Consider the following 25,968-nt stretch of genomic DNA (forward strand, 5'->3'; position numbering starts at 1 on the left):
CGGTTTTGTTTATTTTGGGGTTTAAAATTTTATAAACCAAAATTTGAAAAACAGTATACAAAAATGTAAAAAAAAAAAAATCAATCTGGTTGTATATGATAGTAACAAAATTAAATAAACAGTTTTGACTTAGATATAGTATATAAACAATATAGTTGAATAAAACTATAAACCTTAAATATCAAGAAGAAAAAGACCAACAAGCTGATTTGATGGTTAAATTTGGAGGAGGAGCCTACCAAGAAGATGAAACTAGAAAAAAGGCCAAAAGGCTTATTTCATGGCTAAGAACAGAGGAGGAACCTACCAAGAAGATGAAGTGAAGACAGACTAAAACAGTTTCAGTTCAGGTACAACTCTCTGAGTTTTCACCTCTTCTTGTTCTTGCCCTTCTTCTTTGCGGCATTCCGGATTTTCTTGGGACTTTGGATCCTCGCCACGTCCTTTAACAGCTCCTTCTTTGTGGCATCCGGGGCTTTACTGGGACTTTGGATCCTCTGGGATATCTCTAACACCTCGGAGAGCGTAACTCCATCAGGAGAACCGTCTGGGAGATTTCTAATCTTGAGCAACTTCCTCACCTTTGGTGATTTTGTCGCTGTATTTGACAATGAGGGAAACAAGGGGTATGAATTCAAGAGACGTATCCACCATTTCTTCTCACACACTTGACAAAACAAGAAATGAAAGGAGACGCATATGAAAGATATCATTAAGTTCGTAGGGAAATCCACTTACCCATATCTAATCCATACCCAATTATATTAGATGAGATCATGAAACAGAACACTGCCTGCAAAAGTTACAACAGATTGAGACGCACATGAATGGCTATGATATCAAGAATGCTGGACAAAGAAATAGAAGCTACGCTCCTCAAAACTCAAGCTTTACCGATTCAATACTGAATATAGCTTGAAATGCAACAGTAGTAAAGATCCAACAAAGAAGGCTAAAGGCTTCAAATCCTGGTTTCTGCTGCCTTTGGTAGGAGTCGTCGGACTATCAAAATGGAAAAGTCAAGTTAATTGAACATACACTGTATTTGGTTTGCAAAATCATAAACACCTACCATCGTTGTAAACCAGAAAGTGACTCCCATCACAGCAGGCAAGACGTAAAAGCTGTCTGGAGTTGTAAGATCAGTGAACCAGAGGATTCCACCGCTTTCGAAGGATGGCATTTTCTGAGCCATGTTCCGTATCTGTTCAGAGTTTTTTTGGGTTAGTACAGATGGCCAAAAGATTCAAAGCAGCGAGTTTCGTAATTTTACTGCAAGGAAAGTGCTGATGTAGATGAACCAGTCCGCAGCAGTTGCAATCAGTAGAGAAAGACCAGGTTTCAAGCTGCAGCAGTCCGCCGAAGAAGCAGAAAAAAAAAACAGATTACTATAGCAATTTGAGAGGCGGTCTTTTGTTCATGTAATGACTTTTATCATATGGTCAAAGAGAGCTCACTCGTCAAAGATCAATAGCCATTCTCTTTTAAACTTCACTAGATCTGTCTGGAGAAAAGGAGAGAAAATCGAAGCAGAGAAGATGGACATTATCCAGGTTTGTTATACAGTCTGCTGTACTTTTTGCACGTTTCACTTTCTTCAGATGCCTGAGCACATCTACATGTGGAAATCCGAAATCATATCTGATAATTGCAAAGTCTGTCACGATACGCTATCTAGTAGGCGCAAATCCGAATTCATATCAGATAGTTGCAAGTCTAATAAGAACGATGCTTAAAAGAGGAAACCAGATGCTAGAATCCGTAGAACGAATAATTTCCAGAAGGAGGGAATAATATTTTCCGGAGAAATTTAGAGAAAGAAACAAGTTTATGCGTCGGATTTGGCCAATAGAAATCAAATGGAAATCCTAAGCCGGTCTCATCTTCGAGAACAAGACCTAGACAACGGTAAGAGTTGCGGAAAGTTTCCTCGGTTTCACCACATTTGTCCCAGGAAGCATAAAACGAATGGCCGAAAAACACAGTACCTCCTTACCAGGGGATTAAGAAAAGCTCGATCTCCAGTACCGCTTCGATTTCGACTTCGAGCGAGAGAGAGAGAAAGAGACTATGGTAAAGCTCGATCACCAATACCGCTTCAATTTCAAAAGAGGGATTCTGGAACTCAGTTTGAAATCGGTGAAGCTTTTCTTTCCAAGTTAATAATCGTCTCCCTCTCTCCAGATTTCATCTGAATAAAGACATTTACATTTTCCGGCGCGTTTCGGAAGATGTTTAATTACTCGTATTTTGGGCTCATGGGTCAAATCAAATGATTCATATGTTCATGGGCCCTCAATAATTCGCATTGCCTTCATAAAAAGCATCTCAGAGCTGTGGGTTTGTAACTTGTCACCTTCAGCCCTCAATAAACTTCTGTTGAAGAGAAACCTCTGACCCGGTCGGAGACTCTTCTTGGTTTGGTCTTGCCGGATTGAGCTCGGTTTAGGATTAACCAGTGATAACCGATTGGTCAAAACAGAGCGTTTCTTAGATTCACGTCGTAAAGAGAGAAAAAGCAAGAAGGCCAGAGGCGATTTCCGGCGAAGATGGGGGTTCGTCTGTTGGGTACGTGTTCTTTTCGGTTGTATTCTTATTCTTTCCCGGTGAGCCTCCGATTTGGTGTGGAGGGCCACCGTGGTACTTTCGTACAGTGGATTCGTCGGTATCATCCGGCTAGAGGTGGGAATCGCAGGGTCTGAACTCGTTGAATCTCTGTTGCCTTTTTTGATCCTCTGTCCTTGAGTAGGAGTGAAATGGGAGAGGACGTGCGGGTATCGACCTACAATTTCATTACATAGGATACGATGTTTTTCTCTAAGGACATCAGAATAATATGGTTCGATACACTACAAACCTGAAACGTCGAGAAGAAAAAGTTCAAAGGTTGACTGATAGTTAAAGTAGGAGGAGGATCCCACTGCAAAGAAGATTAAGTGAAACACCTTTACCAGCAAGACAATCTAAAGCAGTTTCAGGTTCAACTCTCTTGTTCACTTCTTGTCCTTCTTCTTTGTGGCGTTCCATTGCTCCTCGACACTTAGGAACCTCTGCCAGATCTCTATCTGGCCGTCCATTGTTGCTTCGGTAGAGTTCTTTGTGGCGTTCGGCTGTTCCTTACGACTCTGCTGGAGCGAATTTCTTCAGCGGAGGCCTTGTAAGCCGAGGCTAATGAGAAACAGTCTGGGAGACCAAGCAACTCCCTCACCTTTGGAGACCTTAACATATCTATAATGAGGGAACAAAGGATGTGGTGAAACCGAGGAAACTTTCCGCAACTCTTACCGTTGTCTAGGTCTTGTTCTCGAAGATGAGACCGGCTTAGGATTTCCATTTGATTTCTATTGGCCAAATCCGACGCATAAACTTGTTTCTTTCTCTAAATTTCTCCGGAAAATATTATTCCCTCCTTCTGGAAATTATTCGTTCTACGGATTCTAGCATCTGGTTTCCTCTTTTAAGCATCGTTCTTATTAGACTTGCAACTATCTGATATGAATTCGGATTTGCGCCTACTAGATAGCGTATCGTGACAGACTTTGCAATTATCAGATATGATTTCGGATTTCCACATGTAGATGTGCTCAGGCATCTGAAGAAAGTGAAACGTGCAAAAAGTACAGCAGACTGTATAACAAACCTGGATAATGTCCATCTTCTCTGCTTCGATTTTCTCTCCTTTTCTCTGGTTGATCTGAATATTCACAAAGAATGTTTCTTTAATGCTTTTCAAAAATGTTTCAGTGTCCTATAGAACTCTGGTCTTGGATTTTGTTTCAACGGTTTGGTTACTGAATTCAGAGCCGTTACTTCCTCCAGGAAATTCCTGCTAGAAATGGCTTGTTTGCGTGCTGTCTCGAGGAGGACAAATCTTTTGCCTAGACAGTTTTGGATGCTCGAACGGCCAGTTCTTCATGTTAACAAAGATGATACCAGAACTGATTATTTGAATTCCAGCCCTTTGACTTGTGGACTGCATAGTCAAGCTCGTAGGCATGATTGTTCGTTGGAAGAGAGGAAACACATGTCTTTTGCCCGAACATTGGGATCTGGCTTCTTACTCTGTAGGCACATGTCTTCGAAACCAGAAGAATGTTCGAACAAGATCGATTGGAATTCCACAGTTGTTGAGGAACTTGTCCCAGAAGAATCTTTAATTAGAAGTCGATGGATGTCTTAGTACCTTGTCCTGCACAGAAAGAAGAATATTGTGAGCCTCATTAACTCGTTTAGTAATCTCACTGAAGTTTTGTTTAGACAGGCTTTTAATAGGGAATTTTTGTTGCCTTTGCTTCCTATAGAAAGCAGAAAGAGTAGTTGCATTTCTCCCAGCCATACTCCAAGAGGTTTGGATAGTTGGGAGGAAATCAGGATGGTCAAGGACAAAGTTGAATATTTTGAAAGGCTTAGGACTAGACAGGAGTTGTCTTGACAGACGGACTAGACTTGGACAGTGATCGGATTTCAGACCCCCTCATCCCTCCGATCACTGTCCAAGTCTAGTCCGTCTGTCAAGACAACTCCTGTCTAGTCCTAAGCCTTTCAAAATATTCAACTTTGTCCTTGACCATCCTGATTTCCTCCCAACTATCCAAACCTCTTGGAGTATGGCTGGGAGAAATGCAACTACTCTTTCTGCTTTCTATAGGAAGCAAAGGCAACAAAAATTCCCTATTAAAAGCCTGTCTAAACAAAACTTCAGTGAGTTGTAAGTTATTACGAGAGTACCACTGAAAAGCACTCTGCCCCGTCTTTTAGCCATCAAACCCCGGCTATGACACGCTTCGCCAACTTCTTGTACACTCTCGGCCTCCATGATCTACCATATCAAGGACCACTCTTTACTTGGACAAACAAGCAAGTGTTGAATCCTATAGCAAAGAAACTCGATAGAGTTTTGGTCAATGACTCTTGGAGACTACTATTCCCTGATAGCTCAGCCATTTTCAGACCCCCTCATCCCTCCGATCACTGTCCAAGTCTAGTCCGTCTGTCAAGACAACTCCTGTCTAGTCCTAAACCTTTCAAAATATTCAACTTTGTCCTTGGCCATCCTGATTTCCTCCCAACTATCTAAACCTCTTGGAGTATGGTTGAGAGAAATGCAACTACTCTTTCTGCTTTCTATAGGAAGCAAAGGCAACAAAAAACCATCGCCTCCACAATCAGGGGAGGCAGGGGAGAATATCTAACCCCTAAATTCGTGTAATGGAAGGTTTCTTTTGGAATGTTAAAGGCCTAAATGATGGCTGTAAACAAGTCGAGTTACGACATTTTTTGGCACAACAAAAACCGATTTTTGGAGCATTGTTTGAGACACACATTCAGCAACCAAATGCAGACAGAATACTCGCAAAGTTGGGAGAAGATTGGTCAAGATTGGATAACTATCAAGAAAGCAATCTAGGTAGAATATGGGTTCTATTCAGAGGAGAGGCCTCGGCTCAATTGCTCAAACGCACTGCAAACGAGATAACTGTTGAGATGACAGTCCAAGGGTGGTTGCCTTTCATCCTATCAGCTATTTATGCTCCCAATCAAGTAGCTGATAGAGATGCCCTATGGAGCCAGCTTCTTCAAACTCACCAGCAGTTTGTACAGCCAAGAGGTGGAGCATGGATCCTCGGAGGGGATTTCAATGAGATCCTCGGAGGGGATTTCAATGAAATCCTCTTACTAGCACAGCACTCTGCCCCGTCTTTTAGCCATCAAACCCCGGCTATGACACGCTTCGCCAACTTCTTGTACACTCTCGGCCTCCATGATCTACCATATCAAGGACCACTCTTTACTTGGACAAACAAGCAAGTGTTGAATCCTATAGCAAAGAAACTCGATAGAGTTTTGGTCAATGACTCTTGGAGACTACTATTCCCTGATAGCTCAGCCATTTTCAGACCCCCTCATCCCTCCGATCATTGTCCAAGTCTAGTCCGTCTGTCAAGACAACTCCTGTCTAGTCCTAACGAGCCAGTCAGCGTTCATCAAGGGTCGACTGATGTCTGAAAACTGTCTGCTTGCGAATGAAACTGTCAGAAATTATCACGGCAAGAGGATCTCCAAGAGACTGACTCTCAAGATAGAAATTGCGAAGTCATTCGATTCCATACGTTGGGATTTCATTCTCACTACTATGAAAGCCATGAATTTAGATCCCCATCTAGTCTCACTGATCGAAACCTGTATCACTACGCCGTCCTACTCAGTTTGCATCAATGGTGGTATGTTTGGCTACTTTCAAGGGAAACGAGGATTAAGACAGGGATGTCCATTGTCTCCTTACCTGTTTGTTATCTGCATGAATATATTATCGTTAATGCTTAAGGAAGGTGCAGGAAACGGGGTATTTGGGTATCATCCGGACTGTAGAGAAGATAAGATCACTCATCTTAGTTTTGCTGATGATTTGCTAATTTTCTCGGATGGGGAGGTCAGATCTGTGCAAGGTATACTTTCTATTCTTCATAAGTTCTTCCTGATCTCGGGTCTTTCGATAAACAAGAATAAATGCAGCCTAATAACGGGGGGTTTAACTGGTCTAGAAATGGAGGAGATACAAAGACAAAGTGGAATTCAATTGGGTCAGTTGCCTTTAAGGTATCTTGGAGTGCCACTAACTTCCAAGAAATTAAGTCTATCAGATTGTCTTCCGCTTTTGGAGAAAATAAGAAATAGATTTAACTCTTGGACAGTTAAAAGCCTATCTTTCGGAGGAAGACTGCGATTACTTGAGTCAGTTATCTCGGGCATTACGGCATCTTGGCTAGCGGTTTTTGTCCTACCCAAAAGTTGTATTAAAAAAATTGACTCCATGAGTTCGACATTTCTGTGGAAAGGGGAAGTAGATTCACGTGGCGGAGCAAGAGTATCATGGGACAAAGTCTCTACTAGAAAATCAGCAGGTGGCTTGGGACTCAGAAACATCAAGGACTGGAATGACATTGGAATCCTAAAACTCATCTGGGCCATGTTCTTCAGAAGCGGGTCATTATGGGTTGCATGGATCAAGAGAAAATATTTAGGCAGGGAAAGCTTCTGGATGCTCAGACCTAGCGCTAGACATTCATGGAGCTTTAGGAAGATTCTAAAAGGCAGAAATTTAGCACATGACTTTATTTCTACTTCTTTGGGGAATGGTCAGTGCACCTGGTTCTGGCATGACGTCTGGTCCCCGTTCGGGAGGTTGATTGACTACTTCGGACCCCATGGACCTCAGCAACTTGGCATCCCAAAGGCTGCGAAGGTGGCAGACATATATAGAAATGGCACGTGGGTTTTTCCAGCAGCTAGATCTGAGGAAGCTATCAATTTATCCACTTATTTGACAGATAAAACACTGCAGGACCGAGAGGATTCAGTCACATGGAGAGTCGGAAACTCATCTAGCCAAGATTTTGTTGCAAAATCTGTCTGGAACTACCTCCACAGGAATATCGAAAAGGTAACATGGGAGAACATAGTATGGTGCAAGCTAAACACTCCCAAACATGCTTTCATAACTTGGCTATTCATTCATAACCGCTCTCCCACGAAAGATCGGATGAAGACATGGGGAATACAGATAAACACCGATTGTGTCTTCTGTGGAACTGAAGAGGAGAGTAGAAATCACTTGTTCTTTCTTTGTCCAGCATTAAAAGATCTGATAATTTTTTCGTTGCATAAATGGGGGGCCCTTCCTCAAGTGCTATCGTGAGATTCTGTTCTCTCATGGTTGGGAACGCAATGGGACAACAACTCGTATAATTGGGCCGCTTGCATAAGTGATTGGGTCTGATGGCAGCCATTTTTGCTATGAAGGAATTATCAATATCTCGTCTCAAGGCTGCCATGTCCTTATAACGCGATGAGTGGATTCTCGAGTTTCTCTCTAGCCATATAGTGTATATGTAGATCTGCCAGGTTATGCAAGCGGCCCAATTATACGAGTTGTTGTCCCATTGCGTTCCCAACCATGAGAGAACAGAATCTCACGATAGCACTTGAGGAAGGGCCCCCCATTTATGCAACGAAAAAATTATCAGATCTTTTAATGCTGGACAAAGAAAGAACAAGTGATTTCTACTCTCCTCTTCAGTTCCACAGAAGACACAATCGGTGTTTATCTGTATTCCCCATGTCTTCATCCGATCTTTCGTGGGAGAGCGGTTATGAATGAATAGCCAAGTTATGAAAGCATGTTTGGGAGTGTTTAGCTTGCACCATACTATGTTCTCCCATGTTACCTTTTCGATATTCCTGTGGAGGTAGTTCCAGACAGATTTTGCAACAAAATCTTGGCTAGATGAGTTTCCGACTCTCCATGTGACTGAATCCTCTCGGTCCTGCAGTGTTTTATCTGTCAAATAAGTGGATAAATTGATAGCTTCCTCAGATCTAGCTGCTGGAAAAACCCACGTGCCATTTCTATATATGTCTGCCACCTTCGCAGCCTTTGGGATGCCAAGTTGCTGAGGTCCATGGGGTCCGAAGTAGTCAATCAACCTCCCGAACGGGGACCAGACGTCATGCCAGAACCAGGTGCACTGACCATTCCCCAAAGAAGTAGAAATAAAGTCATGTGCTAAATTTCTGCCTTTTAGAATCTTCCTAAAGCTCCATGAATGTCTAGCGCTAGGTCTGAGCATCCAGAAGCTTTCCCTGCCTAAATATTTTCTCTTGATCCATGCAACCCATAATGACCCGCTTCTGAAGAACATGGCCCAGATGAGTTTTAGGATTCCAATGTCATTCCAGTCCTTGATGTTTCTGAGTCCCAAGCCACCTGCTGATTTTCTAGTAGAGACTTTGTCCCATGATACTCTTGCTCCGCCACGTGAATCTACTTCCCCTTTCCACAGAAATGTCGAACTCATGGAGTCAATTTTTTTAATACAACTTTTGGGTAGGACAAAAACCGCTAGCCAAGATGCCGTAATGCCCGAGATAACTGACTCAAGTAATCGCAGTCTTCCTGCGAAAGATAGGCTTTTAACTGTCCAAGAGTTAAATCTATTTCTTATTTTCTCCAAAAGCGGAAGACAATCTGATAGACTTAATTTCTTGGAAGTTAGTGGCACTCCAAGATACCTTAAAGGCAACTGACCCAATTGAATTCCACTTTGTCTTTGTATCTCCTCCATTTCTAGACCAGTTAAACCCCCCGTTATTAGGCTGCATTTATTCTTGTTTATCGAAAGACCCAAGATCAGGAAGAACTTATGAAGAATAGAAAGTATACCTTGCACAGATCTGATATGAAGAACGTAAGTTTTGTAAATATGATATATAACTATAACTAGAGTTTAACTTTTTCTATTTTTTATTCTAAAAAATTTAGTTACTTTACTATTATAATCATTAATCAAACCAAATCGAATTTAGATTTTATTACTATTTGATTATAATTTGAATTAGATATAAATGAATCAAACTGTAACTATAACTAAATCGAGTTGAATAAATTTAAATAGCCGCTTTGATCATAAATTTTCAATTAAACTTGGAAAGAAAGCCTTGGAAAAAACGAATATCACTCCAGCCCTTGACAAAGTTCATTAGATAGGATACGATGCTTTCAGAATAGGATTTGTTCGATACACTACAAACCTGAAAAGTCAAGAAGAACAAGACCAAAAGGCCGATTGATAGTTAAATTCGGAGGAGACAATATGAAGCAGTTGCAGGAAAAACTCTCAGAGTTTTCACTTCTTGCCCTTCTGCTTTTCCGTGCGACTTTGGATCTTCTGCTTCAACTTTAACAGCTCGGGGCGCATTTCTTCACAGGAGGCCTTGGAAGCCGCGTATAATGCGAAAACGTCTGGGAGACCGAGCAACTCCCTCACCTTTGGAGATTTTACCATAGCTGGAATTGATAATGAGGGAACAAAGGTGTATGAATATAAGAGACAGAACCACCACTTGTTCCCAAATGTTTAACAAAACAAGAAAGGAAGGGAGAACATATCATTATGTTCGCAGAGAAAAACCACTTACCCAAATCTATTCCATGGATAGCTACTCTAGATGAGATCATGAAACAGTACACGGCCTGCAAAAGTTACAACAGATTGGGACTCACATGAATGGCTGTGATATCAAGCATGCTGGACAAAGAAATGGAAGCTACGCTTCTCAGAACTCAAGCTTTACCGATTCAATGCTGAATGTAGCTTGAAATGCAACACTCGCAGAGATCCAACAAAGCAGCCTCATGCTTCTTCTGGCTGCTGAATTCTCCTGCCTACTGAGGGGCTATCAAAACGGAAAACACAAGTTAAATGAATAAACGTTGCGTTTGGCTTGCGTAATTATAAACACCTACTATCGTTGCAAAGCAGAAAGTGAGCCCTGTCACAACAGGCAAGATGTAAAATCTGTCAGGAGTTGTAAGATCAGTGAACCACAGGATTCCACCACTTTGGAAGGATGGCATCTTCTGAGCCATGTTGTGTATCTGTACATAGTTTTTTGGGTTAATACAGATTGCCAAAATATGCAAAGCAGCGAGTTTCGTATGTTTACCGCAAGGAAAGTGCTGATGTAGATGAACCCCTCTGCAAGACATGCAATCAGATAAGAAGGAAACCTGAAGTCCGCCAAAGATGCAAAAGAGCAAATTAGATACCGATTTGAGAAGCAGTCTTTCCGTTCATGTAATGCTTTTATCATACGGTCAAACAGAGCTCACTCTTCAAAAATTGCCTCCGATTCTTTTTTTCCAGTCTCCAAGCCATGTCAGCAAAGGTACGTATGAACCTTTTTGATTATCTTTTTCTGGAAAACCAGAAGTCTAAGTGGCCTGGAATGTGGATGTAAATACATGGAAGCTCAAAGATGGTAAGAAGATGATAGAGTACTGAAATCAAATAAGATTCAGAATTGTATTTCCATCCACTGAAATACAATGTCCAGAGCTATTCGAGAGGCTCAACTCTCCAAAACCAAATCTATTCTCAAAATAATCGATAACCCCAAATCCCCTAACCCTAACGTAGCTATATAGGATTCTCTTAACAACCTACTGATGAGGTGGCATAAAACCTGAATATGGATAGAAATAGAATCATAACAACTCTCAGCTGCCCTCGTACTTCATTTCGCTCCTCTTCCTTCTGAGTTTTTGTGTTCTTCCTTCTGATGATCCTCTTGCTGCCCACTTGTATGCCTTTCGACGTGTCCCCGCTTGTTCCTTCTTCTGTAAATCCGGAAAGGTCTATCAATACCCCCCCCTTGTAGACGGAGCTTGTCCTCAAGCGAGAATCCTGGAAATTGCACCGAAAATGTTTCTGCTAGTTCCCAAGAAGCTTCGTGCTCAGGCAGACCCATCCACGCGATCAGCACCTCAAGAAATCCTTGTGACGAATAACGAAAATTCAGCAGGGCCTTTGGTTCCAACCGCCACTCCAATTCAGCATTGATGTGCTTTGGTAAAGGGTTCGGTGTGAAATTCGCTCCCACAGCCAACTTCAACTGAGAAACATGAAAGACCGAGTGAATTTTCGCGTCCTCCGGTAGTTTGAGACGATAAGCTACCTTCCCGACACGTTCCAAGACCTCGTATGGACCGAAAAACCTAGCCGCTAACTTCTGAAAATTCCGGCGAACTACCGACTGTTGTCTGTACGGTCTGAGTTTTAAGTAAACCCAATCTCCGACTTCAAACGATACTTCTCGGCGTGACGCATCAGCATAGATCTTCATCCTGTGTTGGGCTTTAGATAGATTATCCCGTAGTTCCGATAACATCGCATCCCTGTCTTGCAGCTCCCTTTCCAACTCAAAATTCGCTGTGGAGCCCGGCTCAAAACGAACTAGCATCGGTGGTTCACGTCCATACACAACCCGAAATGGTGTAGTCTTTAAAGAGGTGTGGTAGGAGGTGTTAAACCAAAATTCTGCCCAAGGCAAAAATTTGGCCCAGCGTCTAGGATGGCTGCTCGCATAGCATCGGAGATACGTTTCCAAACACCGGTTCACCACCTCGGTTTGGCCGTCCGTTTGCGGATGGAACGAAGTACTGAAACGGAGTCTGGTGCCGGCCAAACGAAACAATTCTTTCCAAAAATGGCTCAAGAATATCTTATCTCTATCCGACACAATCGAACGTGGAAACCCATGAAGACGTACCACTTCTTTAATGAAAATCGCAGCCACATCGCAAGCTGAGAACGGGTGACGGAGAAGAAGAAAATGACTGTACTTGCTAAGGCGGTCCACCACCACCATGATCACATCAAACCCCAAGGAGCGAGGCAAGCCTTCAATAAAGTCCATCGAAAGATCGTCCCACACTCTGTCCGGAATCGGCAATGGCTGAAGAAGACCCGCCGGCGCCAAGGTGGAATACTTTTGCTGCTGACATACTAAGCAACGAGCTATGTATCGCTGTATGTCGGACTTCATGCCATTCCAAAAAAACACCGATTGAATGCGCTTCAAAGTCTTGAGGAAACCCGAATGTCCCCCCATCGGGTTGTCATGAAACTCACTCAAAATAACTGGAATGAATGCCGAAGACGAGGGTAGCACAAATCTGTCCTTGTACAGTAAGGTGCCCTGTCTCAAGTGATACCCCAGCGGAACCTCCTTCTGGTCCTGTAACTTCGAAATAATATCTGACAACGTACCATCATTAACCACTTCCTTCTGCAAATCTTCCAATTGTAACGAACTTGGGATGGTCAATGCTAACAAGACTGCCACTGTCGATAGACCCGGAGATGGAGAAATCCGAGATAGTCCATCAGCAACGCGATTCTGGAGTCCAGGTTTGTAAATAATTTCGAAATCATATCCGAGAAGCTTCGATAGCCATTTCTGATACTCAAGACTGACTTCTCGTTGTTCTAACAGAAACTTTAGAGCGCGTTGGTCCGTGTGGACCACAAAGTGTCGTCCCAATAAGTAATGTCGCCATCTCTGAATGGCCAAGACGACCGCCATGAGCTCGCGCTCGTAAATGGGCTTGAGTTGTTCTCGAGGTGTCAATCTGCGGCTGAAGTACGCCACCGGCCGACGCTTCTGCATTAATACTGCTCCAATACCGAAACCCGATGCGTCCGCCTCCACAACAAAGGTATCCTGGAAATCTGGTAATATAAGGACCGGTGTGGACAACATCGCTTCTTTCAAGTTATTGAAAGCGCGAGTGGTGAGCTCAGTCCATACAAAGCAGTCCCGTTTCAACAGATCCGTCAAGGGTCGAGCCAGCAGTCCATAATTGCGTACAAATCGACGATAGTACCCTGTCAAACCGAGAAATCCTCGCAAATCCTTGATGTTGGTTGGACATGGCCAATCACGCATAGCTTCGGTTTTGGTGGGATCTGTTCGAACCCCGTCAGATGTGATAATATGCCCCAGATACTCAATTTGTGTCCTTCCAAATTGGCATTTTTTTCTGTTGGCATACAACTGGTGCTGTGCCAACACAGACAAAACCTGCTCCAAGTGTCCCAGATGATCAGAAATGGTTTTGCTGTACACCAGTATATCATCAAAGAAAACCAAGACGAACCGGCGGAGGAAGGGTCGAAACACGTCATTCATCATAGCCTGAAACGTAGCGGGGGCGTTTGTTAACCCAAAAGGCATTACAAGAAACTCGTAATGTCCATCGTGAGTTCGAAACGCCGTTTTCGGAACATCAGTCTTCTGCATCCGAATCTGATGATAACCCGATCTAAGATCTAATTTGGAGAAAACAGCCGCACCAAATAACTCGTCCAAAAGTTGATCGATCATGGGAATAGGAAACTTGTCGGGAATGGTGACGCGGTTCAAAGCCCTGTAATCCACGCAAAAACGCCAGCTGCCATCCTTCTTTTTAACCAATAAGACAGGACTCGAAAACGGACTGAGGCTTGGTTGGATGATACCTGCCTGAAGCATTTCCTTAACCAAGCGCTCGATCTCTTCCTTGTGAGCGTGCGGGTACCGATAAGGACGGACACTCACAGGAGCAGCATCCGGACGCAACGTGATAGAGTGTTCTCTACCCCTAGACGGAGGCAGACCTGTAGGCTCTGAGAAAACGGACGCAAATTTGTCAAGTACCCGTACCAATTCCGGAGCATCGGCGGAGTTTGTCTCCTGAGTTCTAGCAATGGCATTGAATTCAACCATGTAGCTCGCGTCAGATCCCTCGACAGATTTAATCAAAGTCTTCAAGGTGACCAGCGAGTTGTGCAATTCCGGATCCCCTTTCAGAGTGACCGACCCAGCCGAGGTATCAAACCGCATCTCCAATCTTGCAAAATCTAGCTGGAACCGACCCAATGTCCGTAACCACTGCACTCCTAAGATGACATCTGCGCTGCCCAACTCCAATGGTAGAAAATCCGCAACCAACGTGAACTTCTGCATCGTCAGAAAAACAGCCCGACAAATACCCTTCCCTTGAACTGTCATGCCCGTGCCCAAGGACACACCATACCCAGAAGTTGCATCTGTCGGCAATTGCAATTTGTCAAGAACGGCAAGAGAGAGGAAGTTATGGGTAGCTCCACAATCTATCAAAACCACAACTTTCTGTTCCCCTATTGATCCTTGCACTTTCAATGTTTTTGGTGACGTAATGCCCACAATCGAATTCAGAGAGAGTTCTGCAACCTCCTTCGCTTCTGGTTGAGCTTCCCTAACCTCACCAGAATCGTCATCTTCATCGTCAGGGAGAAGAAACTCTCCCTCCTCTTTCACCAAAATCACTTGCAGCTCACGATTCTTACAGCGATGCCCAAAGGAATATTTCTCATCACAGCGAAAACAGAGCCCCTTACGTCTCTTCTCGTCGAGCTCCGCATCATAGATACGACGGACTCCAGATTTCGCAGCCGAATCGGCTGCGTTTTCGCCAATCGGCGATGAGCTCTCCACACGACGGCCCAACGAACTGCGATTCTGCCAGCCCCCATTCCCCGTAGGAAGAGACACAGTGCGAAAATTAGGGGTGTCAAAATAGCCCGAGGCCCGATACCCGGCCCGAACCCGCCCGTAAAATTTGCGGGCTTGGGCTTTACAAATCAAGACCCGTTCGTTTTTCGGGCCGGGTCGGCCCGGCCCGGCCCGTAGGCCCGATTAAAAAAATAAATTATATGTATAAATATATATGTATATAGGTAAATATAGATATACATATATATATTTCACACATATTTGATCATATATATACATTTATTCAATCTTTTATATATATATATATATATATATATATATATATATATTTTATAATGTATATACATATATAAAAAATATACAAATATTATATAATAATAGAAAGTTCTAAAAACTAAAAACTTGTTTAATACTAAATAATTCAGGATATAATATTTTCATAAATGATATAATCAAAATTATAATACTATTAGTTTCAAATACTTATTCCAAATGAAAAATATAATAAATTATCATTTTTAAAAATTTATTACCATATAAAATTAAAAAATTTTAAATTTAAATTTATATTAGATCAAAATATATAACTTTGTAATCTATTTTTTATAGCTCTCAACATGACGGCCCAACGAACTGCGATTCTGCCAACCCCCATTCCCCGTAGGAAGAGACACGGTGCGAAAATTATGACCTGACCCCGATTTTGGAACTCTATTGTCCCACTGTCGAACCCCAATCGAACCCATACAGAGAGGGTTATGTTCCAGATGTAAGGCTAGATCAATGGCATGTTCAATTCCTTGAGGCTTAAAGGCCTCCACCATATTACGCAGATTGGGCTTAAGCCCATTTTTGAAAGCACTTTCTAGAACATCATCTGACACGTCATTCAATTGAGAAAGCAATTCTTCAAAAATCTGCAAGTACTCCAGCACCGATCGATGTTGTTTCAGGGTGAACAAACGATCACTAGGCTTTCCTACCACCTTCGCATCGAAACGGGCCAACATGCGAGCTCGCAGATCCGGCCATCCTCGGAACGGCCGCCGACGGTGTTGCCAATTGAACCAGTGGAGAACTTGGCTCTCAAAACTCATCACTGCCAGTTGAATCTTCTCGCATTCACCGACTCTTCCCATAGCAAAATAGCGTTCGGCTTGAGTAACCCAATCAGCAACGAAAACACCTTCAAAGACAGGCATCTCTATCTTCTTCAATGCTAACTCCGAACCAGCCATAAACAGAGCACAATCGGGTGTCGGTGCTACATCTCCCAACACGGGTTCAGCCATCGCAACCGGGGAATGCGGCGGTGGACTCATCTGATCATCCATCGGAGCTTTTCCCAATCGTACGGAGGGCTGATCACACGTCGACAAACCAGCTGAAGCCATCGGATCTGGAGTTACCTTTGAAGGTCCCACCCCTTGACCAAGCATGGAACACAATTTCTCCAGTATGTCCCGCATCGCTGGAATTTGGCTGCACTCCTTCTGCAGGTTAATCACAGAACCCTGCAGATCTCCTAGTGAATCAGCAAACTCACCCAACCTGGTATGCATCGTCTCCTCCAACTGCTCAAACCTGTGATCTTTTTGATCTTTTGGCGGCATTCTGGATCTGACGGTCTGATACCAATTTGATAGAGTACTGAAATCAAATAAGATTCAGAATTGTATTTCCATCCACTGAAATACAATGTCCAGAGCTATTCGAGAGGCTCAACTCTCCAAAACCAAATCTATTCTCAAAATAATCGATAACCCCAAATCCCCTAACCCTAACGTAGCTATATAGGATTCTCTTAACAACCTACTGATGAGGTGGCATAAAACCTGAATATGGATAGAAATAGAATCATAACAACTCTCAGCTGCCCTCGTACTTCATTTCGCTCCTCTTCCTTCTGAGTTTTTGTGTTCTTCCTTCTGATGATCCTCTTGCTGCCCACTTGTATGCCTTTCGACGTGTCCCCGCTTGTTCCTTCTTCTGTAAATCCGGAAAGGTCTATCAGAAGAATAACAAACCTTGAACGATTTCCCCAAATGTTGGTATATATCCTGAAAGAGCAAGATGAAGGACTTGTGAACAGGGATTATAACTATTGCGAGACGCAAGAAAAGAAACTAAATGCTGCAAAGGAATTTGATAACAGTTGGCAGGCCAAGAAAAAAGCATGGAAAACTAACAACTAAATGTGGAACCGTCTTCAAAACTTTTATACGGGTTGGGATATATAGTCCTCTGACGAGAAACGTCGAGAGAACTATGGATGCGAACCTACACAGCAGCGTAAATGGTTTAGAAGCCAACCACAAAGTATATATAAGCAAGAAGCATGATGAACAAAAACTAAATTGATACCAATTGAAGCCTGTAAACGCATGAACACTGTCAATAAAGTGCTGGATGGCAGCAACTGGAAGAGAAGAATCTGCAGCCGCTAATGCCGCCTCGTTAACTGAGATGACTTGAGTGACTACTGCTTCCAAAGATTCTTCTGGGACAAGTTCCTCAACAACTGCGGGATTGCAATCGATCTTGTTCGAACATTCTCCTGGTTTCGAAGACATGTGCCTACAGAGAAAGAAGCCAGGTCCCAATGGCCGGGCAAAAGATGTGTGTTTCTTCCTTTCCAACAAAAAATCAAGCCTACGAGCTTGACTATGCACTCCACGAGTCAAAGGACTTGAGTTCAGACAATCAGTTCCGGTATCATCTTTGTTAGCACGAAGAACTGGGCGTTCGAGCATCCAGAACTGTCTAGGCAAAAGATTTGTCCTCCTCCAGACACTGCGCAAACAAGCCATTTCTAGTAGGAATTTCCTGGACGAAGACATGACACAGAATTCAGATACCAGACAGAGGAAAATGACGATTTAACAATCCAATGCTTTAGCACAAAGATCCAGAGTTCTATAGGACACTGAAACATTTCGAGTTCGAGTTCCAGCTAGCAAGGAAGTAAAGAAGCAATAAGAGTGGATGCATCGGAAAGGTAATGCAGAAACAAGAAAAAGATAAAAAGTACACAACAGAGTCTCTTCACCTTTGTGAATTTTAAGATCAAGCCGAGAAAAGGCGAGAAAATTGAAGCAGGGAAGATGGAAAATCTCCAGGTTTGTTATTCAGTCGGTTGCACTGTTTACGCTTCACTTTCTTTAAATAAACGAGAATATGCATACGTGAAAATACGAAATCATATGTGATGGTTGTAGATCTGTAGAGAAACGCTATCTACTAGTTGCAAATGTTTACAGAGGAAACCAGACGAAAAACAAATATCTTCCAGAAGAGGGAATAATATTTTCCCGAGAAATCCAGAGAAAGAAACAAGTTCCATCTCAGATTTGGCCAACACAAATCAAATGGAAACCCTAAGCTGCTATCCTCTTTGAGCACAAGACCTAAACGACCGTACGAGTTGCAGAAAGTTTTCTCGGCTTCACCTCGTTTTTCCCAGCAAACAAACAGGAAGCGCAAAACGAATGGGCTTACCAAAACCAAAAAACTCAAACCACTCACCAGAGGACCAAGAAAAGCTTCAACGTCGAGGGAGATTCTGGGTCTTACTTTGAATTCGGAGTGTTGATGATTCATAAGGAGTCGAGGACTGGGTTTTCACGTACGGTCATTCCCGCCATGCACATGGCGTGACACACCTCACGATTTAGGCAACCGTACAAGTCGTTCGCCGAGGCCGCTCTATTGGGCCTAGAGGGCCCACCATAATCTGATTCGTTTGAGCCCATGATCCCAAGACGACTAGTCTTACCTTCTCGGCTACATATTTACCGTTATACGCTTAGTTAACCGACGTCGTTTCGTCCTTGACCGAGAAACTCTGTCGTGTCGTGTTCCTCGTCTCTCTGGAGCCCACTCGCCTTTCGCCCGCACTTGCTCGAGTCACGAAACCCTCCACCTGCTTCAACGGATTTGAAGACATTTACCCACAGGTTCCACATTAAATCTGCCAACTTGATTAAAGAAAAATAAATTGCCAATTCTGGTCACTGGGTTGACTCGTCTAATCTTTGAGTCAACTCGTCCGCTAGCTTCAACTAGTTCTTTTTTCTCTTCGCCCGACTTGCATTTTTTTGTCCTTTAGTTTGGCATGCATGCATGAGGTACCGACGGCTGCGAAGGCATCATCTTCCTCGAACTTCCTCACTAGAAATTACTCACTCGAATTTTCCACGATTTAATGGCATCCGAAACTTTGCTCTATATAACTCTTTTCTCTCGCAAACGTGAAGGAGCGCATTAGAGACGACGAGGAGCTTATATCAGCTTTGGTTAAGGTATGAAGCATTAGATACGCTAATCTATTGTCAGAATGATCAAAAGGGTATTGAAAAAAAAAATCATATTTTGCTTTCTGGCTTTGATGGATAAAATACTGCAGATGGAGGAAGGCATGAATCCTCGGAGAAACATAGTAAGGTATGATCAATTTGGGCGATACAGTTAATCTGTTAAATGGTTAAACAATGAGGTTTTTTAATGTGTTGATGTCTCTTTCTTTTTTTTGGTTAATCAAACAAGTTTTGATAAACCGAATCCGGAGAGAGCTTCAATGGGTGTTCTCAAGACTGTGAAACGATGTTTCAAGAAGGTGACCGAGCCCTATAAATGTGGAGGAGAAGACCCGCAAGACCAGGAGAATGGCTGTGTCCGGAACTGGAAAAAGATTTTCCTGGTGGTTGCTGTGGTGGGTTTGGCCTTGGATCCTCTGTTTTTCTACATCCCCGTGTTCGAACGTGACAGATTCTGCCTTGCTTGGGACAATACAATGAAGATAATAGCTGTCGTTTTCCGTACCTTTCTCGACGGCTTATACATGAATCGCTTCTTGTTTTATTTCCGTGGCAAACGTGTCCTTAACTGGCATCAACACCTATACTTGGTGATTGACATTCTCTCTATTCTCCCTCTCCCTCAGGTCTGTGACATCTGCAATGGTTTCAATTGAGAAGATATGTTAGATTATAGAGAGTTTATGAAATTCCAAAATCCTTGCAGGTGTTTTCTTGGTTTGACACTCCGAATGCGAAGCTTCCAATGACGAGGCAGAAGCTGAAATGGGTTATAGTAGGCCAATACGCACCGAGGATCATCCGAACCTATCCGCTTTACAGAAAAGTGACAAGAGTTTCGGGTAGAGTGACCGAGAGCAGGTGGACCGGAGCTGCTTTCAACCTGTTCCTCTACATACTAGCGAGTCATGTAAGTTCTACGCTCCTTCCCTGCTCATGTTACGACATTCTCAAGGACCGATAGTCGTTAGAAAACTGTGATATCTGTCAGGTTTTTGGAGCTTTCTGGTACTCGGTCGCGATAGAAAGGAAAGACAGGTGTTGGCGAGATGCCTGTAAAAAGATACATGGATGTGTTATAGAGAATCTCTACTGTGCTCAAGCTGGTGGAGACAACCGGCTTTTCTTAAACGGGTCATGCCCATTAATCAACCCCGACCAAATCTCAGACCCTGAAGTGTTCAACTTCGGGATGTTCACTGAAGCACTTCAGTATGGTATTACCGAATCAAGGGACCCTAAGAAGTTTTTCCACTGCTTCTGGTGGGGTCTCCGTAATCTTAGGTTCGTACTTCCTAACATTTTCGAACAGTGTACAAGAGTTGTTGCCTTACCTTTGAAAGTGTTTTGTGCCGACTTAGACATGGATCTTCTTCCTCACAATTACCATTTATTTACCAGTGCTCTAGGCCAAAACCTAAATATAGGCAGCTTTATTGGGGACATATCTTTTGCTATCATCATCTGTCTTTCTGGATTAATCTTGTTGGCTCTGCTCATTGGCAGAATGCAGGTAATGCTCCTTCTTCAGAGTTCTTTATGCTTCACAAAGCTTGATAGAGCAAAACATGATATGCTTAAAAGGTTTTTCTTTGTGATTGCAGAAGTATTTGCAAGAGGAGAAAGAAGAGAAAGCTAGAGACAGAGAACTATGGATGTCTCACCGGGGCCTGCCAGGGGAGATGAGAGAGCGTATTAGGAGATATGAGCGTTACAGATGGAGAAAAACCGGAGGAGTCGATGAAGAAGCTCTTCTCGGTAAACTTCCAGAAGATATCAAACAAGACATTAAAAGCCATCTCTGTCTGAACTTGCTTAAGAAAGTATGAATCTTTTCACTCCATACCCTTCTTTTCATTCACATTCATACACCTACCATCGGTCAATTCACAAAACTCTCAATTTCCAGGTTCCTTTGTTCAAGATCCTAGATGTCTGGCAACTGAATGCGATATCCATCCTAATGAAACCAGTGTTCTACTCTCAGAACAGCTACATTGTGCAACAAGGTGAAGCCATCGAGAATATGTTGTTTATACAGAAAGGCAACCTGAGTTCTCATTCATTCTGCCTCGTGGCTGGTGACTTCTGTTGTGAAGATCTTCTTAAATGGGCTCTAAGTCTCCCTTCCTCTCCTCAACTTCCGATCTCGAGCAATACCATATGGGCTCTAACTGATGTCAAAGGCTTTGTCCTATCAGCTGATGACCTCGAATTTGTTGCGACTCGGTATTCTTGGTTCCATTGCCTGCAATTCCGGCACATGTTCAGGCAAGAAGAGTCTGAAAATGAAAGCATTTCCGGTTCTTATTACAAAACTAGACATAAAAAAGAACAACAATGAAAAAAATCCCTTCATCTGGTTTGCTGTAAATTTCAGGTACCATTCGGCGCAGCAACGGAGATGGGCGGCATGTTTCATCCAAACAGCATGGAGGACACATCGCAGAAGAAAGCTTTCTGTATGTTCAGAAGGAGGCCAATACCAGAACAAGCTTCAAAAGTGACCCAGAAGGCACAACACTCAACCAGATTTCATTACAACTAGTCTCCTCCAGAGAGAGAGAAGCTTAAATGTGTGTAATTGAACTCATGATCTTATAGCTATACTTCCCTACATTATTCGTATGTATTCGAAAGCGAGATTTCTCAGAATAAAATGTTTAATAAAGAGGAGAACTAGAGACAGATATTGATTGAATGCACTTGCGTACGAGATATGTGAATGGGCCATTAGATCAAGATATATTCCAATGCGTCAAGGCTTTACAAAGAAAAATACCTGATCTGGAGAGTCATAACATCATCTTTGTTATGACGAAGAACATGAAAGGGCATTGAGAAATGTCTGAAAAACCTAAGATGTTGGCATCAGAAGAGCAAACACTTGTCGGAATGCGGAAGAATAACGCATGTGGAGTAAGATTTTCACGATCGCCACCATTCGGAAACCCTAAAGCACTTTCATTCGAGTACGAAACACCCATCCGAGTTGCGAGAAATTTTCCCTAATCGTTTCATCGCATTTTCTCAGCAATCAAACAAGAAGCAGAAGAGGCATGGAAAAGCTTCAAAGGAAAAAACATGATGTCAGTGCTTCTTCACCTTCGATGGCTTCATTTGAATTCCATGTTTTAACATTTTCAAAGAGAAATCGTGTATTCAACGTACTGTCATTTCCGCCATTTCCAGAGGTGCTTTTAACCGTTTTAGGGGCCCACACAGAACTGAAGATCGCGCCGTTGCAGATTTCTATCGGGCCCTTAGGCCCATTAATCATATGTTTATTATATCTGGGCCTATCGGCCTGTTTATGATTTATAAACGTCTTAGGCAAACGGAGGCCGTGGAGCCGTTAGAAGCCTAAAACGGTGCGTTTAATTTGTTCTTGCCGGCGGAGAGGACGGCGCTTACTTTGTACGTCCGGCACAAAAATCTCAGCCCTAGGATCTCGCTGAAGTGTGTGATCGATATCTCTGTGCCTCTCGCAGGAGCGCTACAGAGCATTTATCCAGGTAAAGTTCTCCATTTTTTTTTCTGTTTGGTTCCCTAGAAATCCGGGGAACTCCTGAAAATGGAATTTGCGCTGGGGTTTAGGTTGAGCTCTTTTTTGTGGAGAAAATAGGGCTCTGTTTGATGCTTAAGTGTTGAGTTTTTCTTCTTGGAATATTCAGACAACAAATGCTGTGTTCCAGAACTCATGAAGCTGCTCCTGTTTGGCTGTTTCGAATACTCTGCTTGTTTTTTTTTCCCTGGGAGATCACTTGTGCAAAATTTTTGGAACTCTTGTTCTTTTTATATGATTCTGCTCTAGATGATATGTATGTTGAACGTGTTACTGAGAGAAAACTGCTTTGTTAGCAGGAAATTCTTTGTACAAATGGCCAGTTTGCACGGTGTCTCGAGAAGAGTTCAAATTTTTCAAAGAAGGTTTTACCCGTCTTGTGGTCATCTCCTTGGTAATAATAAGGATGACACTGATACAGCGTCTCAAAACCTTGGTACAATGATCCACAAAGTCTTGCCACATAATGGGACTAACAGGTTGAGCTCTCTATTCCGAGAGAGGCAATATCGGTCATTAGCTGGCCCAGTCGGCTTTGGTTTCTCGTCTTGTAGGCATATGAGCTCTACACCGGAAGAATGGTCAGATAAGGTCGATGGTTTTGACTTTGCGGCGGAGGAAATTATCCCTGATGGGACCATTGAAGCTGTGGCAAGCTCCGTTCCTGTAATAAACGAGGTGGCTATTGCAGCTGCAGATTCTTTTTATCCTGTTGCGGCCTTGCAATACTTGGTTGATGGTGTGCATTCATTTACTGGTCTGAACTGGTATGACTTTTAACTCTTTTTTTCACTTGGCTTTTCTCTTGACATTGGTTTATCGGTATGCTCAGTAGTTCTTTCTATTTTCCAGGTGGGCGTCAATAGTTATGACGACTTTGATTATCCGTGGGCTTACAGTTCCTGCCCATCTGAATCAACTGAAGGCTACCTTCAAACTCGAAGTCAGTTTTGATATATGTTCAAATAAATATTGTCATTTAGTGTCACTTTGTGTGCTCTAGGACATGCTACTTTTATCCACTTATAATTATCTATCATGGCCATGCAGATGCTGAAGCCACGCTTGGAGGAGTTAAGAGAAGAGATGAATAGTAAGGTACAACTTTTTCAAGTTCATTGTCTTAAATGTTCATTGTGCACATGGCAAATTCTGGGTTATTAATGTAGCATCAGACAAATAACTTTCTGGTTTGTGGTTTCGCAATAACAGAAGAGACTAGGCTTCCAGTTTTCTTGTGTCATTTTTAGTGTTCATGGGTGAAGTTCCAATCAAATGTGTGACTTTTCAGTGCATCATTTGTTTGAACAGTAGTCCGATTGGGTAGATTTTCAGAGTTTGATGATGATTTCAATTAATATGTTTGGTGCTTATATTTGTTGTTTTCTAGACTATGGATCCTGAAACCATGGCAGATGGTAAAAAACGGATGCAAGCATTATTTCATGAGTAAGTTCTAATTTTCCATCTAGCTAGGACAGCTGCAAGATGTGAATTAGTCTCTTCAATGATACTGGTATGCTTCTATGCTAATTGCACTTTGTGTGTATTACATTTCTCGGGATTGGCTTAGATATGGAGTAACTCCGCTTACTCCTCTGAAAGGAGTTCTTATTCAAGGAACCATCTTTGTCAGCTTCTTCTTTGCGGTAAGCTATATTAGCTTAGTGTCTTAGCGTTGGGTCTGGTCATTAATTTCCACTTATTTTTGGATTCTTGCCTGCAGATTAGAAATATGGCAGAGAAAGTCCCATCATTTAAAAGCGGTGGTACTCTCTGGTTTACTGATCTTTCAATTCCAGATAGCTCATATGTCTTGCCTCTGCTCACTGCACTTACTTACTTGATTACAGTGGAGGTAGGACTTTAATATTTCCTAGAATTTGCATATAATCCCTGTTAACTTATTGTATTTAAGATCTAAGTGACGATATACTTTACATGGTGCAAATGGTTTCCAAAGTTTAAGCCATGAACTTTTATCAGTGTGATTTAATTGTATCTGAATATTGACAAAACCAGATACGGTTGAATCCTGGAGCTACTCTAGTCTTCTGTAGTTCAGAAAGGCTTTCACCTGAGTTATATCTTTGACCATGTGTCCCCCTTGCCCTTTTACTGCCCCGTCTCTTGGCTTATAGTAATCGTGGTTTTCTTTTTGTACATGTGGCATGTAACATGCTACTAATTACCATCAGTCCTTTTCTGTAGTGCGACATGGCGGCAGGCCATGAAGGGAATCCAATGGCTGGAACTATGAAGAAAGTCTCAAGGATCCTTTCTTTTGTCTTGGTTCCCGTCATGATGAGCTTCGAAACTGTAAGAAATACAACCTAGCGCATAGATGGATCTTTGACGCCAAAAGTTGGATCTCAATATCATATGTTCTGACATAATATTGGGCATAGTATTAGAAATATAATGTTTCCGCAGTTGTAAAAGCAATGCTAAGTAAACTAATATCTTTGCAGGCATTGTTCGGTTTCTGGCTTACTTCCAACCTGTTTTCGATTGGATATGGACTTGGCAAGTCTCTTGCAGATAAAAAAAAACACAACTTTTTCCATGCATATATAACATCTATCCTCGCTCTTGCAGCCTGTCTTAAAACTTGCGTTTGACAAATCCTAGAATTCTGATTCGCTCTTTCCTGTGTGTACATACGCAGTGCTAAAACGGCCGGAGGTGAGGAGGCTCTTGAATATCCCGATTTTAGGCAACTCGCCAACCCAGCAATCGCCGCCCTCCCCTATGCACTTTCCCTTTTCGCCAGCAAAAGAGGAGAGTGTAGTTAGAGAGAACATCCCCATACCCTCTGAGACATCGAGAGTTTCTGACAGAAGGATATCTCGGAATTCAGTTCTGAGGCAGAGAATGAGAACTCTTCAGAGACAAATTAAAGACATAAAGAACAGCAAGTGAGGCATCTCCATTTTGGTATTACCATTACCATGCCTCGGCCTATGTTATGTTGCATGTAGACAGGCCTATCCCTTCATCCATTTTCACATGTTCGAACTCTCTCTCTCTCTCTCTCTGGATCGAGGTTGGCTTTCAGATATTTTAGGTCGTAGCATGTCATATCATGTCAAGTTGCTTTCTGAGAAAATAAAGAACCAGGGCAACTTTCCCTCTGGATGTAACTCTTCACATCTATGAATGAGAGTACAGGTTTTTAGAGCTCCATTTTTAGTCTCTAATAGAATCTATTTT

At 42.6% G+C, this 25,968-nt stretch overlaps 5 protein-coding genes across 10 annotated transcripts; 2 read left to right on the top strand and 3 right to left on the bottom strand.

The window, feature by feature from the left end:
* Window positions 1-253: 253 nt before the first annotated feature.
* On the bottom strand, window positions 254-1,506 carry LOC104817351 (mitochondrial inner membrane protein OXA1-like). Its single transcript, XM_010546514.1, has 6 exons — window positions 1,458-1,506; window positions 1,274-1,346; window positions 1,073-1,204; window positions 895-1,002; window positions 739-793; window positions 254-598 (listed from the first exon to the last, which is right to left on the bottom strand). The coding sequence occupies exons 3-6, from the start codon at window positions 1,193-1,195 to the stop codon at window positions 369-371; spliced, it is 516 nt and encodes a 171-aa protein (XP_010544816.1). The 5' UTR covers window positions 1,196-1,204; window positions 1,274-1,346; window positions 1,458-1,506; the 3' UTR covers window positions 254-368.
* An 8,052-nt stretch (window positions 1,507-9,558) lies between these two features.
* LOC104817354 (mitochondrial inner membrane protein OXA1-like) lies at window positions 9,559-10,793 on the bottom strand. Its single transcript, XM_010546521.1, has 5 exons — window positions 10,504-10,793; window positions 10,304-10,435; window positions 10,132-10,233; window positions 9,976-10,030; window positions 9,559-9,844 (listed from the first exon to the last, which is right to left on the bottom strand). The coding sequence occupies exons 1-5, from the start codon at window positions 10,648-10,650 to the stop codon at window positions 9,684-9,686; spliced, it is 597 nt and encodes a 198-aa protein (XP_010544823.1). The 5' UTR covers window positions 10,651-10,793; the 3' UTR covers window positions 9,559-9,683.
* A 5,732-nt stretch (window positions 10,794-16,525) lies between these two features.
* Window positions 16,526-18,564, bottom strand: LOC104817356 (mitochondrial inner membrane protein OXA1-like). Of its 4 annotated transcripts, none has more exons than XM_010546526.2 (4): window positions 18,448-18,564; window positions 17,239-17,700; window positions 17,064-17,154; window positions 16,526-16,934 (listed from the first exon to the last, which is right to left on the bottom strand). In XM_010546526.2, exons 2-4 carry the CDS (start codon window positions 17,682-17,684, stop codon window positions 16,761-16,763), a joined length of 711 nt encoding a protein of 236 aa, XP_010544828.1. In that variant the 5' UTR covers window positions 17,685-17,700; window positions 18,448-18,564; the 3' UTR covers window positions 16,526-16,760. The 4 variants fall into 4 exon arrangements, with proteins under 4 accessions (XP_010544828.1, XP_010544827.1, XP_010544825.1 ...); XM_010546525.2 differs by having other exon boundaries at window positions 18,400-18,562; XM_010546523.2 differs by lacking the exon at window positions 18,448-18,564 and having other exon boundaries at window positions 17,239-17,978.
* Window positions 18,565-18,945: 381 nt separating this feature from the next.
* On the top strand, window positions 18,946-21,837 carry LOC104817355 (probable cyclic nucleotide-gated ion channel 3). The gene is made up of 9 exons (XM_010546522.2): window positions 18,946-19,175; window positions 19,280-19,317; window positions 19,420-19,816; window positions 19,897-20,100; window positions 20,182-20,474; window positions 20,592-20,703; window positions 20,795-21,013; window positions 21,100-21,461; window positions 21,571-21,837. Exons 2-9 carry the CDS (start codon window positions 19,280-19,282, stop codon window positions 21,695-21,697), a joined length of 1,752 nt encoding a protein of 583 aa, XP_010544824.1. The 5' UTR covers window positions 18,946-19,175; the 3' UTR covers window positions 21,698-21,837.
* Window positions 21,838-22,559: 722 nt separating this feature from the next.
* Window positions 22,560-25,950, top strand: LOC104817358 (mitochondrial inner membrane protein OXA1-like). Of its 3 annotated transcripts, none has more exons than XM_010546529.1 (10): window positions 22,560-22,705; window positions 23,052-23,522; window positions 23,608-23,698; window positions 23,806-23,853; window positions 24,146-24,204; window positions 24,329-24,404; window positions 24,482-24,613; window positions 24,967-25,074; window positions 25,227-25,281; window positions 25,424-25,950. In XM_010546529.1, the coding sequence occupies exons 2-10, from the start codon at window positions 23,071-23,073 to the stop codon at window positions 25,675-25,677; spliced, it is 1,275 nt and encodes a 424-aa protein (XP_010544831.1). In that variant the 5' UTR covers window positions 22,560-22,705; window positions 23,052-23,070; the 3' UTR covers window positions 25,678-25,950. The 3 variants fall into 3 exon arrangements, with proteins under 3 accessions (XP_010544831.1, XP_010544829.1, XP_010544832.1); XM_010546527.1 differs by having other exon boundaries at window positions 23,055-23,522; XM_010546530.1 differs by lacking the exon at window positions 24,482-24,613 and having other exon boundaries at window positions 23,055-23,522.
* Window positions 25,951-25,968: the final 18 nt, after the last annotated feature.

This window comes from Tarenaya hassleriana, unplaced genomic scaffold, assembly GCF_000463585.1.
Source record: "Tarenaya hassleriana unplaced genomic scaffold, ASM46358v1 Cleome27, whole genome shotgun sequence".
Lineage (NCBI taxonomy): Eukaryota > Viridiplantae > Streptophyta > Magnoliopsida > Brassicales > Cleomaceae > Tarenaya > Tarenaya hassleriana.

Excerpts from the sequence above, each read along its gene's own strand:
- LOC104817351 (XM_010546514.1), bottom strand. The coding sequence starts at position 1,195 with ATGGCTCAGAAAATGCCATCCTTCGAAAGCGGTGGAATCCTCTGGTTC. Across the intron at positions 1,003-1,072 it reads CTTTCTGGTTTACAACGATG|TCCGACGACTCCTACCAAAG; the intron begins GTAGGTGTTTAT and ends CCATTTTGATAG. Across the intron at positions 599-738 it reads TGGGTATGGATTAGATATGG|CGACAAAATCACCAAAGGTG; the intron begins GTAAGTGGATTT and ends TGTCAAATACAG.
- LOC104817354 (XM_010546521.1), bottom strand. The coding sequence starts at position 10,650 with ATGATAAAAGCATTACATGAACGGAAAGACTGCTTCTCAAATCGGTAT. Across the intron at positions 10,234-10,303 it reads CTTTCTGCTTTGCAACGATA|CCCCTCAGTAGGCAGGAGAA; the intron begins GTAGGTGTTTAT and ends CCGTTTTGATAG. Across the intron at positions 10,031-10,131 it reads CTACATTCAGCATTGAATCG|GCCGTGTACTGTTTCATGAT; the intron begins GTAAAGCTTGAG and ends TAACTTTTGCAG.
- LOC104817356 (XM_010546523.2), bottom strand. The coding sequence starts at position 17,714 with ATGTCTTCGTCCAGGAAATTCCTACTAGAAATGGCTTGTTTGCGCAGT. Across the intron at positions 17,155-17,238 it reads GCGTTTACAGGCTTCAATTG|GTTCGCATCCATAGTTCTCT; the intron begins GTATCAATTTAG and ends GCTGCTGTGTAG. Across the intron at positions 16,935-17,063 it reads AGACGGTTCCACATTTAGTT|GATATATACCAACATTTGGG; the intron begins GTTAGTTTTCCA and ends TTGCTCTTTCAG.
- LOC104817355 (XM_010546522.2), top strand. The coding sequence starts at position 19,280 with ATGGAGGAAGGCATGAATCCTCGGAGAAACATAGTAAG. Across the intron at positions 19,817-19,896 it reads CTATTCTCCCTCTCCCTCAG|GTGTTTTCTTGGTTTGACAC; the intron begins GTCTGTGACATC and ends AAATCCTTGCAG. Across the intron at positions 20,101-20,181 it reads TCTACATACTAGCGAGTCAT|GTTTTTGGAGCTTTCTGGTA; the intron begins GTAAGTTCTACG and ends GATATCTGTCAG.
- LOC104817358 (XM_010546529.1), top strand. The coding sequence starts at position 23,071 with ATGGCCAGTTTGCACGGTGTCTCGAGAAGAGTTCAAATTTTTCAAAGA. Across the intron at positions 24,205-24,328 it reads ATGCAAGCATTATTTCATGA|ATATGGAGTAACTCCGCTTA; the intron begins GTAAGTTCTAAT and ends GGATTGGCTTAG. Across the intron at positions 25,282-25,423 it reads TTCGATTGGATATGGACTTG|TGCTAAAACGGCCGGAGGTG; the intron begins GCAAGTCTCTTG and ends GTACATACGCAG.